Below are 19,323 nucleotides of genomic sequence, written 5' to 3'. Positions count from 1 at the left end.
TAGGTGGATTTGGGGAAAATTATACACACACGTATGTCTGTATATTAACAGATCTATTAATAGCATGTTAAACACACTGAACAGATAATTAGTCAGCTGTAATGTACAAATGATGAAATTACACAAAATGTAGCAGAGACATAAAGAGACAATAAAAAGGAGAGGCTAATAAACATGATAGATCGAGAATATGTAACATATGCCTATCCATAATTTCTGAATTATACCTCTTCCTTCAGAAGATGGAAGGATGCCAAGCAAGAAGGAAAGAAGCAATATGCTCTATACACTCAAAAATAATTTCTTACTGAATGAAAGACCTGTGGCAAGCAAGTTCTAAGGTGACCCAAAGATCGTCACCCTTCCAGTATTCACACCTTTGTACAGTCCCCTCTCCCTGAGCATGGGAGGGCCTAGCGACTTGCTCATACCTAACAGAAAGTGGTAAATGTGATGAAATGTAAGGTAGGACTTCTACTAATAGTACCTTCAGAACCTATCTAACTTCAGGGAGGATGACGACCAGGATCAGCCCAAAGTTGATTCCTATTAGGTAGAGGTCTGACATACGTCCATTCTCCAACCTTTTTATCAATTCTGACACCAGCTGCCTGCAGTGTGATGGATCGCTTTTATATGGCCTTTCTCACCATGGTCTTGTAACTCCCACCAAATGACTGGGTAGGACTATGCAAATGAGGTGCTTGTGGCCCACCAAGAGGATTGGATAACTTGCTAATAACGTAAATGAAGTGGATGGGACCCTTGTGGGGTGGGACCTTGCAAATAAGGCGTATGGAACCCCAACAAGGGGATTGCTCAGTTTTGCCACCCCACTAGGCTTAACAGATGACACTGAGAAAGAGAGAGGAGCTGCAACATGGAAAACAGTGACAGACAGCGGTGCAGCAATAGCGGTGCAAAACAGCAGGAAGCAGGAGGCCAGCGTGAGACAGCTGCAGTAGGGCTTGCTTGCCCATGGAGCTAAGAGTTGCAGCAATGCTCCAGCAGGGCCCAAGGCAGCGGGTGAGAAGGAGCTGTCCTGAGTTATTCCTGTTACTTCCAAGTTGATCCTGATCTTGAGTTGTACCCTGTTTTCTCTAATAAACCACTTAACTGTAAATATGGCCTGTGAGTTCTGTGTGACATTGAAGTGAATTACTGAACCCAAAGACAGGAGGGAGAGTACTGAGGGGAGGGGGAGTAGTTGATGTTAAAGATGATGGAGTAGTACAGCAGTTTGGAAAAGTTGCACATTTGGGACATCTTTAACCTCTGCCTCATAGGAACCAGCTTTGTGCTGATCCTTATAAAAGAAATTATTCGTTTACCATCCCTCCCATGGCACTCTGTACTTCACTGCTGGCTTCGATAATCTGTTGCAATGGCCACAGAAAACTCACAAACCATGCTCACAGTTATGTGGTTTATTAAGGAAGTAATAAGGTACAACTTGGGATCAGGATCAGGATCAGGAAGCACACAGGCAAAGTCTCCCTTTTTCTATGCAGGACAGCTCTCTTAGCTCCTCTTGGCCGTGTAGGCCTCCTCTCAGACACCTGGAGACAGGCTTCTTCTTGGCCCCTGAGGACAGGTTTCTTCTCAGCCCTCTGAGGACAGTCCTCCTCTTGGCCTCCTCAGCACAGGTTCTTCTGGACACCCTGAGGGTAGGCTCCTTTTGACCCTCTCAGGGCAGGCTCCTTTAGGCCCCTTCAGGACAGTCTGTTCTTAGCCCTGCAGTCTGTCATCACTGACGCTGCCGCAGAGCCCCTTCCAGGTCTGTTGCTGCCACCTCTGCCACTGTGTCCCTTCCAGGCCTCTCTCTGTCTTCAGTGTTACAGCCCTTGAACCGTGTTACAATTCTTCCTTGCCTGCTCTCTCTCTGCTTCTCTTTTTTCTTTTCTTCCTTCTGCTCCTACCTGCTGCATTTTTTCCTGTTTCTAAAATCTCTGTGATGTTGGCTGCTTATATCTAATACTCTTTGTCAATTTCAAGGCATGGCTCTCCCACCAGGGCCATGAAATAAACCATCCCTTCTCAGTTTTCTCAGTAGGCCACAGATACCTTATTTGCATAATAGACTACAGATGCGTAATTTGTATAGTCTACAGTTACTTCATTTGCATACTCTTACTGACCAATCCCTGCAAGGTTCAAACCAATCACAAGGTCACTGAAAAAGTATCAAACTATCCTTGTTTACACTTTACCCAGGAAATGTCAATCAACCTGCACAAAAGTAAGGTACACCCTGGGGTAGAAAACTAGGGCAAAGGTAACTTCTCAGGGTTTAGGGGAATAATCTCTGAAGCTGTTTTTCCAAAGAACCAAAGCAAAAGGCCACATAAAGAAACTCATTTCACTTCCATGATTAGATTATGTATTAGCTGTTACTTCTTCCACCTTACTGGTTTTGATGAAGGAAGTTGCTATTTTGGGGAAGTTCATGTGGCAAGAGGGCTGCTTCTGGGCAACACACAGTGAGAAATTGAGGCACTCTATGAAACAAGCCTTGTGGAACTGATATCATCCCACAATCTAGTCAGTGAGATTGAAAGCAGAGCCCTCCCCATTTGAGCAGCCTGGTGAGACACCATGAAGCAATGCACCAAGAGAAACTGGGCCCATATTCCTGACCACAGAAGCTGTGTACTGTTTTAAGCCTCTAAAACTTTGAGATACTTTGCTAGGAAGCAATAGCTAAGTCATTGTAATGCTGTGAAATGAATCATCTACATTCACGAGGCATAAGAATTAGGATCAGCACAAAGCTGGTTCCTATAAGGTAGAGGTCAGACATAACCTCTGCTATCCAAGATTTTTACCAATTCTGACATCAGCCACCCTCCCAGCCCCCAGGGTACTCTCTACTTCTCTGCTAGGTTCAATAATTTGTTGCAATGGCCACAGAGAACCCATAGGCCATAATCAGAGTTACGTGGTTTATTATGGAAGTAACAGGCTACAACTTGGGATCAGGATTGACTTGGAACTTGGGATCAGGATTGACTTGGAAGTAACACCATTAGGGTAAATTTTTATGATTTGTGTATTTTTTATGTATGCATTAAAATATATTTGTAAGTTTATATGTAATCTTTCTAACCCATAAGGATAAATAAGGATAAGACTTATAAAGAAACTGATAATAAAAGGCAATCACAATGAAAACTACAATAAAAAAGAAGTACTTGACTTACATCGAGTCACCAGAACAGAACCCTGTCCTAAGTCACGGACTACCAGTATATACATATGTATGTATAAATACATGCACACACACACACGCACACACACACACAATCATGAAGAGAGTAAACACAACCAACAATTTAAAAAAGGAAATTAGAAAGGAAGCGTATGAAGAGAACTTTTTTGGTATGTGTACTCTGTTATGATTTTAGTCTTTTACCATTAAAACATATCTGCGAGTCATTTGTTTACTTAAAAAAAAAATAAAGGTAATAAAAGGCAAATAAGAACTGAATTTGAACATGGGAAAAGACTCTGCATTTTCTAAGATGAGGTGAAGTTCTGAAGTAAATCTTTACATTCCAAGAATCCAAGCCATTACCAGACAAGAGTACTTTGAACACCCTATTTCCAAATCTCAACTAAAATACCAGTTCATTGAGAACCATCTGACAGCTGTGCAATGCTTCCATTTTCCTAGGATGTTTAGGTTTAATTCCTGGATAAACACAGACCACCAAAAGGCTAAGTCCAGAGGTTAGCTTGTGTTTGTCTCCTGTGTCCACTGAGTCGCCTCATCTATTCCTACAGGGGTCTTTGGGGAACCCTAGAAGAAACGGCCATAGGAAACCTGTTTTTGCATTTATGAGAACGCTGCTGTTCAGGATACCAACAACCACATCACCTCTAGGAACAAACATCAAAGAAACTTACTCCGTGTAAAATGGTGAAAGAAGTAGTAGTTGTAGTAGGATCACCTGAACCTGTCTAACTTCAAGGGGGATAATGACTAGGATAAACCCAAAGTTGATTTCCATGAGGTGGAGGTCAGACATACTTCTGCCCTCCAATCTTTTTACCAACTGTGACATCAGCAGTTCCTCCCAGGACATTTTCTATTTCTCTTATGGGTTTGATAATCTGTTGAAATGGCCACATAAAACTCACAGACCATACTTAGGGCTAACTGGTTTATTAAGAAACAGGGTACAACTTGGGATCAGCAAGTAGGCAAAGTCTCCCCTCTTCAGTGCAGGACAGCTTTCTCAGCTCCTCTCAGCAGGACAGGCCTCCTCTCGGCCCCTTGAGGACAGGCATCCTCTCGGCCCCCTCAGGACAGGCTTCTCTTGGCCCTACTGTCTGTTGCCACCAGCTCTGCCACTGGGCCCCTTCCGGTCCTCTTGCTGTCTTCAGTGCTATAACCCCTGGCCAGTGTTACAGCTCTTTTATGAGTTCCTTGCCTCCTCTCTCTCTACTTCTCTTCTTTCTTCCTTCTGCTTCTTCCTGCCTGCTCAACCTCTGTGGGGCTGGTTGTATGTGTGTATACATATATATATACACGTATATATATACACACAGACATAACTCCTTATCAATTTCAATGCATGGCCCCTCCCAATAAGGAGGCCACAAACAGACCAATCCCCTCTCAGTAGGCCACAGACACTTCATTTTCATAGTATGTGTAGTTGAGCTACAACTCATCTCATTTGCATTTAGTCTATTGACCAATCGCTGCAAGACGCATACCAATCACAGGGCAGGCTGCAGTCCAGAATCAGAGAAAAAGCATCAAAACCAGGTTGTTTATAGCTTCCTGAGTAAATGTCAATCAATCTGGCAAAAGTAACAAATTCTCTGGGATAGAAAACTAGGGCAAAGGTAACTCCTTAGGGCTTGGGGAAAAAAATCTCTCAAGCTGTTTTTCCAAAGAACCAAGGCAAAAGGACACATAAAGAAACTCATTTTGGCATCTCCGGTCTGGAGGGGAGATGAGAGGGCATAGGGGGTCAAAAGCTGGCCGAATGGACACAAAAAGAGAGAGTGGAGGGAAGGAGTGTGCTGTCTCATTAGAAGAGCAATTATGAGTATATAGCAAGGTGTATATAAATTTTTGTATGAGAGACTGACTTGATTTGTAAACTTTCACTTAAAACACAATAAAAAAAAAATTCATTTTACCACTCAGACAAAAGTCCCATGAAATATTGAAATCCCCCAAGAAACTGATCTTTTTTCTCCTTTAACCAGTGTATATCATGTAAATTATAATGATTTTCTTGTTTGTTGATAAGAGATATTAAATGCAAGTTGATAGCTAATGCAACCCACAGTATCCACCTGTCATATATTGCAATATCAATAATTTAATGCTAATTATAAGAAAATGGTGTGGCGGGTGGCATTAGACCTCATCTAACTTCACAAGGGGGAGGAGAAAGAATCAAGATCAGCATCAGCCCAAGGCTGATTCCTATGAGACAGAGGCCAGGCATACCTCCTCTCTCCTCAGTCTTTACCATTTCTGATACAAACCGTCCTCCTATGATACTCTCTACTTCTCTGCTGGGTTTGTTAATTCATTGCAATGGACAAACTGAACTCACAGACAATACTCGAAATTATGACATTCATTAGGGAAGTAATAGGTTACAACTTGGGCTAAGGATCAACAGGCTACAACTCGGGATCAGGATCAGGAAGCATGTAGGCAAAGTTACCCTTCCTGAGTGCAGGACAGCTCTCCACTCCTCTAGACTGTGCAGGGCTCCTCTCGGCCTCCTGAGGACAGGCTTCTCTAAGTCTCCTGAGGATATGCCTCCTCTCTTGGCCCTCGGCCTCCACTCAGGCCTGGCCTCTGCCCTGCTTAGTCAAGTGTTACAAATCTCTTTAGCTCTGCCAGTAAGTGTCCGGAGCCACCCCACTCCACCAGTAAGCCTTGGCCTCGTGGCACTTAGGTCTCTTGCTCCGTGAGTCAGCGAGTCTAGGTCTGCCAAGTGCCCAGAGGCACCTCACTCTGGCCAGAAAGCCTCTTGCCCAAAGGCACTCAGCTCTCTCGCTCTGTGGGTCAGCATGCTCATTGTAGTTGCCTTGCTCCATGGGCTGGGAAGCCCACTGAGCTGTCTTCTGCTGGTCTCCTGGTTCTGCTGATGCCATTTTTCTGCCATGCCTGCCGCTGCCTTCTTGCTGTCTTGTACCTTCTCCAGTGTTACAATTCTCTGTCTCCTGGGTCTAGGAGGCTCTCACCACAAGGACCTGGGATCCAAAGAACACACTCCACTCCTGGTTCTTCTTTCTTGGTGGTAGTGAGGTCCCCGTCTGCTCTGGGCTTGGTGATCTTTTAAAGCCTAGTGGAATGGAAAAACTAGCCAATCCCCTTGTTAGGGTTCCATGCACATTATTTCCATGGCCCCACCTCCACAAGGGTGCCATGCACCTTATTTGCATTATTAGCAGACCGTCCAATCCCCTTGTTGAGCCACAAACAACTTATTGTCCCACCCATTTATTTTTTGGAGTTACAAGACCATGTAGAGTAAAAAGGGCCGTATTAAGTAACTCACCACATGCACTAAATCTGTGAACAATATTCCTGATTCTGCTTTGCCTAATGTTGAAGTCAGAGTCTAAATTTATTTATCTCTACCTCCAACATTTCCAAATGCATACTTTTCAGATTAACTGAACCGATATTTCACAGGCATCTACAAATCTACTAGGGAATAAAAGATGCATAAAACCAAGCAAAAGTCACCTGTGTCTTCATCATTTTCTTTTGTTTTTGGAAAATGGCCAGCAGCTGGGATGCTCTGTCTTTCTGTCTTCTGGATCAGCTCTAAATTCCTGTTCAGACTATCTCAGTTTCCCATGAAGAGTATCCCCAGAAATGATACCCAAATCCTGGAACTTCTTCCTCCTTCCTTCAATTGATTCTCTTGCTGCTGGGGAGTCAGGACCTGTGGCAGAAGGGAAAACTCAGTGTGAATGGTACATTCCCTCTGGGTAGAGATGCTGTCCCTTATCTTTGCACTCACCTTAACACAGTTCCTCAATACTGTTGACTGTCCCTTTGCTTGGTGCCCCAGAACATTTTACACACCTGAGTAATAAAATTAAAGCACAGAATTTGCAGAGTAAAAGATATCTTTTCAAAAAAATGGTGCTTGGATAGATAATCAGATATGTATGAGGGAAAAAAATTACACTGATCCCTACCTCACAAGATACACAAAAATCAACTGTGACTCTCAATGAGAAAGGTAAATCAACGAAGGTTTAAGAAAATAAGATGATATTACGGTATGGAAACATTTTAAGTAGGCCCCATAAAGCACAACTATACAGTGAAGAATATCCTAATGATGGAACTGTAGAGTGGTACAACTACTTTAGAAATCACTTAGGCATCTCTGTGAGGTTGATGTTACAGATACACTCTGAAATAACAACTTAAGTCTGATGTATACACTAGGTATGTATCCATCCAAACTGAATGCACATTTGAACCACAAGATGCGTACAATATTCATAGCAGCGTTATCCATGATAGCCTAAATGTACACTAATAGTAAGAAAAGCTATATACAAACAATGAAATGCTGTACAAAACTACATCCATTGAAAGAGAAGAACAATGTTTAACATTTTAAAGTATTATAAAACTAAACAAATAATAAAGAATCATATGTGGGAGATCTCATGCGCCCTGCAAAGCCTAAAACATTTACACTGCAGCCATTTGCAGAAAAAGTTTGTTAACTATTGTTACAAGGCAAAGCAAGTTGTAACAACACGAATGACTTCCAAATACAATATTGAGCAAGTAATCCTGACATAAAGGGTGCATGACACAATTCCATTTATATTCAGTTGAAAACAGGCAAAACTAAATATTAATGATAAGGAATAATTAACTGCATAGTAAAACTATAAACAAAAAGCTGGAATTGCTTGCTATAAAGACCAGGATGATAATTACCTCTGGGTGCGAGGTTTAGACAGGATCGGGAACATTGGGTGCTGGCAAGGTTCTATTTCTTTTTCTAAGCCATATTTGCATATATGTATATTGTCCCTTCAACGGCACTGGGTTTTTTTTTTATATTGTCCCTTAATAATTGAGTTATACATTTTTTTAAAGATACATTTTTAAAAAATAACAAAGAAATGGAAGAGTTCAACAATACAAAAAGCTTGTTGTTTCAACAGACCAATAAGATACACACATTTGTACTGAATTGATAAGAAAAAGAGAAGTGATGAAAATAAAAGAATATAAGGAATTAACAGGAGACATGACTCAGATAACAGACATATTTTTAGCCTTGAAATAATAATACAAACCTTGTTATATCATTACATTTGAAATACTAGATGAATTTATAATTTTATGGCACTTTTCCTGAAAAGATGCTAACTCTAGACAATATAGCAAGTGAATACTATGAGTAGCCAACAAAACAAAGCTCTGTACCTCAACTACAACCCTATTTTCCTATTCTGTACTGAGAGGCTGATCCAATGCATCATGATAAGACTAAGATGTAAACATTACAAAATGGGAAAGAAAATTAAGGTTATTATCAGACAGTAAGATCATTGCAGTGTGATGGGTTGCTTTTACATGACCTTTCTAGCTATGGTCTTATAACTCCCATCAAATGATTGAGTGAGACTATACAAACAAGGTACTTGTGGCACACCAAGGGGATTTGATAGCTTGCTAATAATGCAAATAAGATGCATGGCACCCTTGAGGGGATCGGACCGTATAAATAAGGTGTATGGCACCCTAATGTGGGGATTGGTCAATTTTGCCATTCTGCTAGGCTTAAAGGGAGACACGGGGGTTGGGGAGGGGAGAAGAGAGAGAGAGGAGCTATAATACAGAAGACACTGAGAGATGGCAGCACCAGCAAGGCCCCCCGCAGGGCCTGGCAGCAGAGGGCAAGAGGAAGTTGTTCTGATCTAAGAACTATGTCCTGAATTGTTCCTGTTACTTCAAGTTGATCTCAGTCATAAGTTATACCCTGTTACTTTCCTTATAAGTCACTTAACTCTAAGTATGGTTTGTGAGTTCTGTGAAACATTGCAGTGAATTACTCAACCCAAAGACAGAAGGGAGACTACTGAGTAAACAGGGAGTAGTTGATTTTAGAAATGATGAAGTGGTACAGCAGTGTGGAAAAGTTGGACATATGCAACATCTTTAACCTCTGCCTCATAGGAACCAGCTTTGTGCTGATGCTTATAAATTATTCATTTGGTTGGCGTCAGAAGTGGGATTTGTTGCAATGGCTCCAGACTGATGGAACCATGGAATTTTGCAAGAGAAAGAACAAAGTGATATAAGAAGTAAAACTTATGATTCTTAGATGGTTCCTTTGGTTGTTACCTGTAATGGCTGAAAGGAAAGTAAGAGGTGTTATGCTACAGCTAAGGGGAAAAAAGCTGCATCTGGAATGACTTGGGCAAAACGCTAGGCCAGATAAACACAATGATTGATAGGGGACTGGGGTCATCTGGTTCCACCCAGCCAGAGGCCCAAGGCCACATGCATATGAATGAGAAGATAGTCAACATGCAGAGAAGATGAAACTGGAATGTTTTGGAAAGGGTTATGTGTTAATTTGAATGTATTATAGATACCGAATGTTTCTGCTACCTAGTGTTGTAAAACTGGCCTATAAGTATTATAAATAACAAAGAGCGTGTAACTCCGCCTTCAGCCAATACTTGATTTGATATGTTAAAAGGAGAACTAGGATTTTCCTGAAAGAACACAGGCTGTTGGCTTGAACGCAGTGGCCCTATGTATAGAGAGTATCAGGGGCTTAGGTCAAAAACCTAAGCATCTGAGAAGACACGCAGACCTACCCAGAACTGCTGAAAAAGTAGAAAATTTGCATCTGATGAAAAGCTTGCAGAAAAAAACTGGCTGTTTTGCTTTTTGAATTTCAAGCAAGTTGTTTGTTTTTGGGTGCATTAAGGTAGGACAAGTCAGTACCCACTAGAATGACCCTCTTCTGCAACTGGAAGTTAAAGGGAGTTGGCAAGTAGACAGCCTGTGGCAAGTAGACACCGCTTGCCTGCGGTGACCACGTGGGGGAAGACGCAGCAATGAAGAGATACGTTGAGTTTTGGACATGTTCCACTGGCACCTGTTGTCCTAGCCATGAGGGTAGGGATAAAAGAGAGAAAGGGCTGGCTGCTCTGAAGTACAGGGCATTGTGTGGACTCTTGAGCCTATGGGTGGTGCCCACTGCCCTAGCCTACAGGGGCTAGGGATGAGTGAGAAGGGGCTGGATGGCCTGAAGTGCAGAGAGTTGTGTGGATTCCTGTGCCCAGAGTTGATACACATTGACCCAGGAGCCAGGGATGAGATGAACAGAACCTGATTGAATGAGGAGCAAGATGTTTGACACTGTGAACTGCTGTAGACTGCTTGCTCTGGACTAGACTTTGCTTATGGATGCAGATGCTCCAAGTTCAAAAAGGAGGAGAAGATTCATCAGATAAAGGAAGATGCTTGTCCCCTCAGAGTACTGGTTTGATAGGGTTGGGCAATTTAAACAATGTCTACCTAGAATTTAAACAATGCCTATCTATCTACTCTGTCCTATAGGGTCGCTGTTGAGTCAGAACTGACTCCACGGCAGTGGGTTATCTAGGATGGGGGAAGATAACAGCATGAAGTGGCTGCCTTACATACTTTTGTGGGTGTGCTTAGACACAAAATGAGGGGGACATGGAAGGATCTCTACTGAATAGGTTCCACATTTCCTCATGGGTCTAGGGAAGAAAGGGTGGGGGAAGATGTTGATAGGATTATTTGATTCAGTTGTGAGTGTTGACTGTTAACACAGTTAACTGTGATTGTAAAAAACTTTAATTGTAGAACCGTTAAGTGTGAAACAGTGGACTAAAGGAGGCACTGCTGAGCTGGAGTACAGTGGCTGAACCTAAAGTCCCTTAAAGGTTTTGCTACGCAGATACTTCATGAGGCTCAGAGCAAGCGAATAATCTCTCAGTTAAATTTTATCAGAGGCCAGAAAGGGTGAAGCCTAGATGACTTTTGGGGAACTTGACCAGATCAGATGGACATCCGCAGCAGACCTAAATGCCCGGTAACTGAGTAATTTCACCCTGAGGACTCATTACCTTATCGAAGGACTAATTGTTAATGGCTGTTTTGACTAGAAAAATGATTGGGAGGGAGAAGTTATCCTCCAAGTATGAGAGAACCAAAAGCCAGGGGGTGGCTTGTGGTGCGATGGGTCACTTTTATATGGCCTTTCTAGCCATAGTCTTGTAACTCCCACCAAATGATTGGGTGGGACTATGCAAATGAGGTGTTTGTGGCCCATCAAGGGGATTAGATAGCTTGCTAATAATATAAATAAGGTGCTTGGCATCCTTTTGGGGGTGCAACCGTGCAAATAAGGTATACGGAACCATAACAAGTGGATTAGTCAATTTTGCTATCCCACTAGGCTTAAAGGGAGATGCTGAGAGAGAGAATCCTTAACATGGAAGACAGCAAGAAATAGCCACAGCAAGACTCCCAGCAAGGCCTGACAGGAGAAGGCCTCTGGCAGGGCCTGGTGGCAGCAAGGCTCCAGCAGGGCCTGAAGGCAAAGGGTAAGAACAATCTGTCCTGAGTTGCTTCTGTTACTTCCAAGTTGACCCTGATCTCAAGCTGTACACATTACTTCCCTAATAAACCACTTAACTGTAAGTATGGTTCATGAGTTCTGTGAGATGCTGCAGCAAACTACCGAAACCACAGTCCAAAGGGAAAGTACTGAGTAGAGGAGGAGTAGTTGATGTTAAAAACGATGGAGTGGTACAGCAATTTGGAAAAGTTGAACATTCGAGACATCTTTAACATGTGCTTCATAGGAACCAGTTTTGTGCTGATCCTTATAAAATCAATTACTCATTTTACCATCTACATGAAAAAAGAGATTCAAAGAATTTTCTATTCAAAGATAAAATGCTATACCACAAATCCTCAAGCAGACTTCATATATATACACATAAACACTTGGCCAGAACTGTACCACACACCACACATACTCACTTCCATGCCAATGCTATCACTCACTACCAATGGCAACTGGAACCAAAAAGGTTGTATAAATGTATAAATAACAGTCAATATAAGGCTCATTTCCAAAATGTGAAGATAACTCATATCCCTACTTTCCCATGTCATCATTCTGACAGCAACCACCTATGTGGCACTTTCTCTCTCTGACCTTAATAACCCAGAGTCAGATCTCCACAAGTGAGGACTCTCCTTCCAGCCCCTGCCAAATAGGCAAACACTAGCCTCTTCACTGGTTCTCACTGTCCCCGGAAAATTCAATAATTGGCTAGAATGACTCACAGAACTCACAGAAACTATTAGCTATACTTACCCATTTATTATAACCAGAAAGCATACAAAGGAAGAGACGCATCAAGCAAGGTTTCGGAAATGTCCCTGCATGGGGCCTCCAGTGTCCCCAGGGACATTGCAGTGTAATGAATTACTTAATATGGCCCTTCTAGCCATGACCTGCATGATTAAAAGTCAGGAAAGGTGTGCATCAGGGTTGTATCTTTTCACCATACTTCTTCAGTCTGTATGCTGAGTAAATAATCCAGTAAGCTGGACTATATGAAGAAGAACACAGCATCATTAAAACCTGCCATATGCAGATGACACAACCTTGCTTGCTGAAAGTGAAGAGGACTGGATGCACTTACTGATGAAGATCAAAGGCCTTCAGTATGGATTATATCTCCACGAACCGACTTGACAGCAATGGGTTTGGTTTGGATCAATAAGCAACATCATGATAAAAGGAGAAAACATTGAAGTTGTCAAGTACTTCATTTTACTTGGATCTACAATCAATGATCATGGAAGCAGCCGTCAAGAAATCAAACAACGCATTGCATTGGGCAAATTTGCTGCAAAAGACCTCTTTGAAGCATTAAAAAGCAAAGATGTGCTTTAAGGACTAAGGTGTGCCTTACCTAAGCCATGGTGCTTTCAATCGCCTCATTTGCATGCAAAAGCTGGACAATGAATTAGGAAGACGGAAGAAGAATTGATTGATGCCTTTGAATTGTGTTGGTGAAGAACACTGAATATACCGTGGACTGCCAGGAGAACGAACGAAATGCTCCTTAGGAGCAAGGATAGTGAGATTTCATCTCACATACTTTGGACATGTTATTAGGAGGGCCCAGTCCCTGGAGAAGAACATCACGCTTGGTAAAGTAAAGAGCCAGAAAAAAAGAAGAAGACACTCAAAGAGATGGACTGACACAGTGGCTGCAACAATGGGCTCAAGCATAACAATGATTGTTAGGATGGCGCAGGACCAGGCAGTGTTTTGTTCTGTTGTACATCGCGTTGTTCTAAGTCAGAACCGACTCGATGGCACCTAAGAACATAACCTAACAGCCATGGTCTTTGTGACTCACGCAGAATGATTATCAAAAGACGCATTGCATTGGGCAAATCTGCTGCAAAAGACCTCTTTAAAGTGTTGAAAAGCAAAGATGTCACCTTGAAGGCTAAGGTGAGCCTGGCCCAAGTCATGGTGTTTTCGATTGCCTCATAGGCGTGCGAAAGCTGGATGATGAATAAGGAAGACTGAAGAAGAATTGATGCCTTTGAATTATGGTGTTGGCGAGGAATACTAAATATACCATGGACTGCCAAAAGAATGAACAAATGTCTTGGAAGAACAAACAGAATGCTCCTTAGAAGCAAAGACAACTAGACTACCTCTCACATACTTTGGACATGTTATCAGGAAGGATCAGTGCCTGGAGAAGGACATCATGCTTGGTAAAGTAGAGGGTCTGCAAAAAAGAGGAAGACCCTCAAAGAGATGGATTGACACAGTGGCTGCAACAGTGGGCTCAAGCACAACAATGACTGAGAATGGCATACAACTGGGCAGTGTTTCATTCTGTTGTACATAGGGTCGCTATGAGCAGGAACAAACTCCACAGCACCTAACAACAACAACAATGCAAATAAGGTCTCTGGAACCAGTGATGGTTGGGGTTATGCGTCAACCTGGGTAGGCCAAGATGGCCAATATTGTATGGTTGTCCTTCATTTTATGTGTGACCTCCATCTGTTGATGAGGCAGGATTGGTATGGGGTGTGTCTTAGATTGAAGCCCTGCAAGCAGGCATGACTCAAGTCCCACCCTTATTCAAGTTACTACATTCCCTGGGATGTGCCCTGCTGGGGCCCTCTCTTTCATTTCATCTGAATCCCACGTCCAGTTCATGAGATCATCTAACCTTCAGTTCTTGGGACTTGAGTCAGAGGTCTGCCATCTAACCTGCTGATTCTGGGATTTGCCAGCCTCCACAGCCCTGTGGGCCGGTGGCCTATCCTATGACCTGATTCACCAGCTTCCACAGCCTTGTGAGCCAGCAGCCTATGGTGTAAACTGCCAGTTTGGGTTCATCAGTCCCTGCAGCCACATGTGTCAAGAGAAGTCTATGCCTGACCCACAAATTTGGGACTTGGCAGCCTCCACAGCTGCATGAGCCATTTCCTTTACATAGTGAGTTCTGTGAGATGTCGCAGCGAATTACGGAACCCAAGGTTGAGAGGGAGCATACTGGGTGGGGGTTGGGGGGAATAGTTGTTATTAGAGATGATGCAGTGGTCCAGCAGTTTGGAGAAGTTGGTCATTTGGAACATCTTTAACCTCTGCTTCACTTGGAACCAGTTTTGTGCTGATTCTTATAAAAGAAATTATTCGTTTAGATGTGCAGCTGCGTCTCCTGTGCATGGATGTTCTCACCAATCCAGGAGGTCCCAAAAAGGGCACTCCAAGGTCTCAGGTCCCCTAGTCTTCCAGATCTCAATGAAAATGCAAGACTTGGGCCTTAATGCACAGTTATAATCCATCCAATCAATGAATATGCATGACTGCATCAGGTCCCCCTTCCTTCCTGAGGTTAGTTCACCAGATGTAGGGCCTGGGTATCCCCAAATGCCTGGCTAATTTTGAAAACAAAGGCATCTTGATTGCTCAGGTCATTTTCAGAAACCAGAGTCAAAGGGCCAAACCAAGTTCTTTGAGCCACACTAAAAAACACAAGGACTTGCTAATAAACTGGCATACGGGTCACCTTGCCAGAGAGATGATGTGGTGAAATGAGTTCCTTTATGTGGCCTTTTGCCTTGATTCTTCGGAAAAACAGCTTGAGAGTTTTCTCTCCTAAGCCCTGAGGAGTTACCTTTGCCCTGATTTTCTACCCCAGAGGGTTTATTACTTTTGTCCTGGTTGACCGACATTTCCTAGGTAAGCTGTAAACAACCTTTTTGTCTAGCCCTGGGCTGTAATCTGTCCTGTGACTCGTATGTACCTTGCAGGGATTGGTCTATAAAATATGCAAAAAAGTAACTATAGATCATGCAAATAAGGTGTAGCCTACAATACAAAGTGTCTGTGGCCTACCAAAAAGGGATTGGTCAGTTCTTGGCATTGGTGGGAGGGTCATGCCTTGCAATTGACAAGGAGTTTGTAGATATAAGCAGCCAACCACACAGAGGTTTCACGGAGAGAAAGCAGGAAGAAAAGCAGCAAGAAGAAGTAGAAGGTAGAAAGAAAAGAGGGAAGACGCGGAGAGAGAGAAAGGAGGCGAGGAAGCTCCTAGAAGAGCTGTAATACAGGTCATGGGCTGTTACACTGAAGTTGCCAACAGACCCAAAGTGGCCAAGCACAGAGGTGGTGGCGAGAGGCCCACAATAGGCCTTGCAGCAGAGTCAGTGGTGACAGACTGCAGGGCCAAGAGGAACCTGTCATGAGGGGGCCCAAAGAGCCTGTCCTCAGGGTGCTGAGATGAGGCTTGTCCTACTGAGAACTGCTGAGGACTGTCTTGCACTGAAGAAGGGAGAGTTTGCCTGCCTGCTTCCTGATCCTGATCCTGAGTTGTAGCATGTTGATCCTAATCCTGAGTTGTACCCTGTTACTTCCTTAACAAGCCACTTATCTGTAGGCATGATTTGGTACAGTGAATTACTTAATATGGCCCTTCTAGTCATGGTCTTTGTAACTCCCACCAAATGTCTGGGCGGGACTATGCAAACAAAGTGCTGTGGCCCAAGGGGATTGGATAGCTTGCTATTAACGTAAATAAGGTGTACAGTACCCTAACAAGGGGACTGGTCAGTTTTGCCATCGCTCTAACCTTAAAATGAGCCATCCTAGAGGCTGAGAAGGGGAACTCACTACCACCAAAAGAAGAGATGGGAGCGGAGCACATCCTTTGGGCCCAGAGTCCCTGCACTGGGAACCTCCCAGACCTAGGAGACAGGGAAAAAGAGCTCTAAAACAGAAGACAGTTAAAGATAATGGCAAGAAGCAGCAGCAGAGGCAGCAGAACCAGAAGACCCACAAGAGATAGCTCAGTGGGCTTCTCAGCCTTCAGGCAGAAGGCTTGCTGGCAAAGGGAGATGCCTCTGAGCACTTGGCAGAGCTAGACTTGCTGACCCACGGAGCTAAAAGCTCTATCACTTGCCTGAGAAGGCCTCGAGCAGGGCCCAGTGGCAGAGGGTTAGAATAAGCTGTCTTGATTAAGAATGGTATTCTGAATTGTTCCTGTTACTTTTAATTTGATCCTGATCCTGAGTTGTATCCTGTTACTTCCTTGATAAACCCCATAATTGTGAGTTTGGTCCATGAGTTCTGTATGGCCACTGAAATGAATTACCAAACTCAGCAGAGAAGTAGAGAGTGCCGTGGGAGGGTCAGTTGGTGTCAGAACTGGTCAAAACGTTGGTGAGAGGAGGTATATCTTACCTCCATATCACAGGGATGAGTCTTGGGTGGCTGATGCTGATAATGATTTTCCTTCTCCCTTGTGAAGTTAGAGGAGATCAAGGTCAGACACCTGCCCCGCCATGCCATTTTTACATATGGTCTGTGAGGTTTGTGTGTCCATTGCAAAGGATTATGGAACCCAGAAGAGAGGGAGAGAATGTCATGGGAGGGATGGCTGGTGTCAGTCTGTTAAAAAGGTTGGAGGGCAGAGGTATGTCTGACCTTCACCTCATGGGAATCAGCTTTAGGTTAATCCAGGTCATTATCCTCCCTGAAGTTAGACACGTTCTGATGCTACTACTATGACTTGACCATTTTTACAGATAAATAATTAACAAAATAGAGATTCTATCATCAAACCATAAAGCATGTATGTATGTGAAGCTTTTCGGGCCCTAAGGTCTCTGTCACAGATTGATAACAACTGCTGCATATTGGTTTCTCTATCTGTACTTAGCCAATCCATGAAATAGAGGTGAAAAGACATATGATTATCTAAATCAGAGCTTTCAAACTATTGCCCAGGGATCATACATCCTCTGTCCCAGCAGCCAAGATTTCAACCTCAATCCAACCACCAGCCATGGGTGCTGGGCTTCGAAAGCTTCAGGTCTCACAAGCCTCTCTGTACCAGGCACAGACCACCCCATGCCCATATTAATGCAAAACCTGGACCAGATACCCCAAACGATGTCCATTCCCCGTCCCGCCCCAACATCAATGAGCCTCATATGAAATCCCAAACCTGAACCAGACACCGCATCCAAGATAAACACGACCTCCACCCCTTAGAAACAGAGAGGTCCACAAAGACTCTATACCCTGACAGTTGGGTCACCCTTAATCATTATACAAACATGCTTACCTCAAGCTCATGCCTGTTATATAAATGTTCAAACTCAAGGCATAAATTTCAACTACTCATTGCAGTACGCTGAGACATTTCCCAGAGCTATTTTTCAGAGCTGCATAAAGTTTATGCCATGTGTCCTGGGTAAAGTCAAACCATACTCAAGAAAGGATGCTGTTGTTAGTTGCCATTGAGTCATGGTGACCTCATGTGTGACATAGAAAAACTATGCTCCATAGGGTTTTCTTGGCAGTAATCTTTATGCAAACAATGGAATGCTACTGAGGAACTACCTGTCTAAGGTAGGAAAAAAAGCAGCCATAAACAATAAGGAATACGGAGAAGGAAGACGGAAGAAAAACTGATGCCTTTGAATTATGGTGTTGGCGAAAAATACTGAATACACCATGAACCTGCGAGAAAAATGAACAAATCTGTCTTGGAAGAAGTAAAGCCAGAATACTCCGTAGAAGAGAGGATGGCGAGACTTTGTCTGACATACTTTGGACATGTTATCAGGAGGGATCAGTCCCTGGAGAAGGACATCACGCTTGGTAGAGGGTCAGTGAAAAAGAGAAAGACCCTCGACAGAGATGGATTGACACAGTGGCTGCAACAATAGGCTCTAACGTAGCAACGATTGTTGAGGATGGCATAGGACCGGGCACTGTTTATTTCTGTCGTACATGGGGTCGCTGTGTGTTGGAACGACTCAATGGCAGGCACCTAACAACAATTTAAGACGTAAGAGACTGGTTTATATCATTCTGACATTCAAATGTTGCTGACACAGTCAGTCGAAGCCAACCAATCATAAATCAATACCCATACTAACCAATTAATTCTTTCGCCGTTTTTATAATCCTTCCCGCCAAATTTAAGACTTCTCGCTTAACTAATCTTTCGGAGCTTGTTAGCGCTTCCTAACTTTCTTAAAACATTTTTCTTCGCCCCCAGCAACGAGCTTCGTGCCAATCTGCTAGCGGATTATCCACTTAAGAAGCCCTGTTTAAAGAATTTTGCATTTAAGTTTCTACACCCCAGAGGCACCGGACTCCCAACTGCTTGCCCCAAGCACCTCCATCCCGGCGCTCCCCTCACTACACCACGTCCACGCACCCCCCCCTCACCTTGTTCCAAGAACAAAACACACACTGACTTGTTTTCTTCCTGAACCACGAAGAGTTCCGAAACCTTGCACTTCCGTAAACAGCTCCTACTTTTCGACCCCTGGCCCAGAAACCTCGTCCACCTACGGCGGCCGGCGAGGGTCTGCAGTTTTTGACGGACGGCGAACAATTGGATTTCTGGCATTGCCGTAGGAAGTAATATGTCTGCGCCTTTCTCGCCGTGTCTCTCTGGAGTCGGCCATATCTGAATACCTGCCGTACAGAAGGCTAAGTGGCCCTTGTTTTATGCCAGGAGCCAGGGACCACCTGGAAGCCGAAAAACCGTGAAAACTGTCCGGTTTCCTGGCTCCTCAGCCCTTGCGGAAATTGGATAGATTTTCAGAGACTCGAGATTCACAAGGAAATTATGGACCGGATTAAGTTGCTTTCAAAGGGCTGGGCAGAGACTATGGCCACGCCCATTTACAATTTTTTTTTTTTTTAAGTCTGGAAACGTACAAGTGTGAATTCAAGTGTC

At 43.5% G+C, this 19,323-nt stretch overlaps 1 protein-coding gene across 2 annotated transcripts in view; it reads right to left on the bottom strand.

Moving 5' to 3' along the window:
- LOC100676772 (zinc finger protein 350-like) overlaps positions 1 to 18,944 on the bottom strand; it is a 32,111-nt gene extending 13,167 nt beyond the window's left edge. The window contains exons 1-2 of one of the 2 annotated variants that reach the window (XM_010586586.3): positions 18,836 to 18,944; positions 6,728 to 6,929 (exon numbers count right to left, since the gene is read on the bottom strand). In XM_010586586.3, coding sequence (XP_010584888.2) covers positions 6,728 to 6,742 — 15 coding nt within the window. In that variant the 5' untranslated portion in view covers positions 6,743 to 6,929; positions 18,836 to 18,944. Of the gene's footprint in view, positions 1 to 6,727; positions 6,930 to 18,806 lie in introns of both variants that reach the window. The other variant, XM_010586585.3, reaches the window with a different exon arrangement.
- Positions 18,945 to 19,323: the final 379 nt, after the last annotated feature.

The sequence above is a fragment of the Loxodonta africana genome, chromosome 11 (assembly GCF_030014295.1).
Source record: "Loxodonta africana isolate mLoxAfr1 chromosome 11, mLoxAfr1.hap2, whole genome shotgun sequence".
NCBI lineage: Eukaryota > Metazoa > Chordata > Mammalia > Proboscidea > Elephantidae > Loxodonta > Loxodonta africana.
The sequence above is the reverse complement of the archived record's forward strand: the minus strand, read 5'-3'. Positions and strand labels throughout refer to the sequence as shown.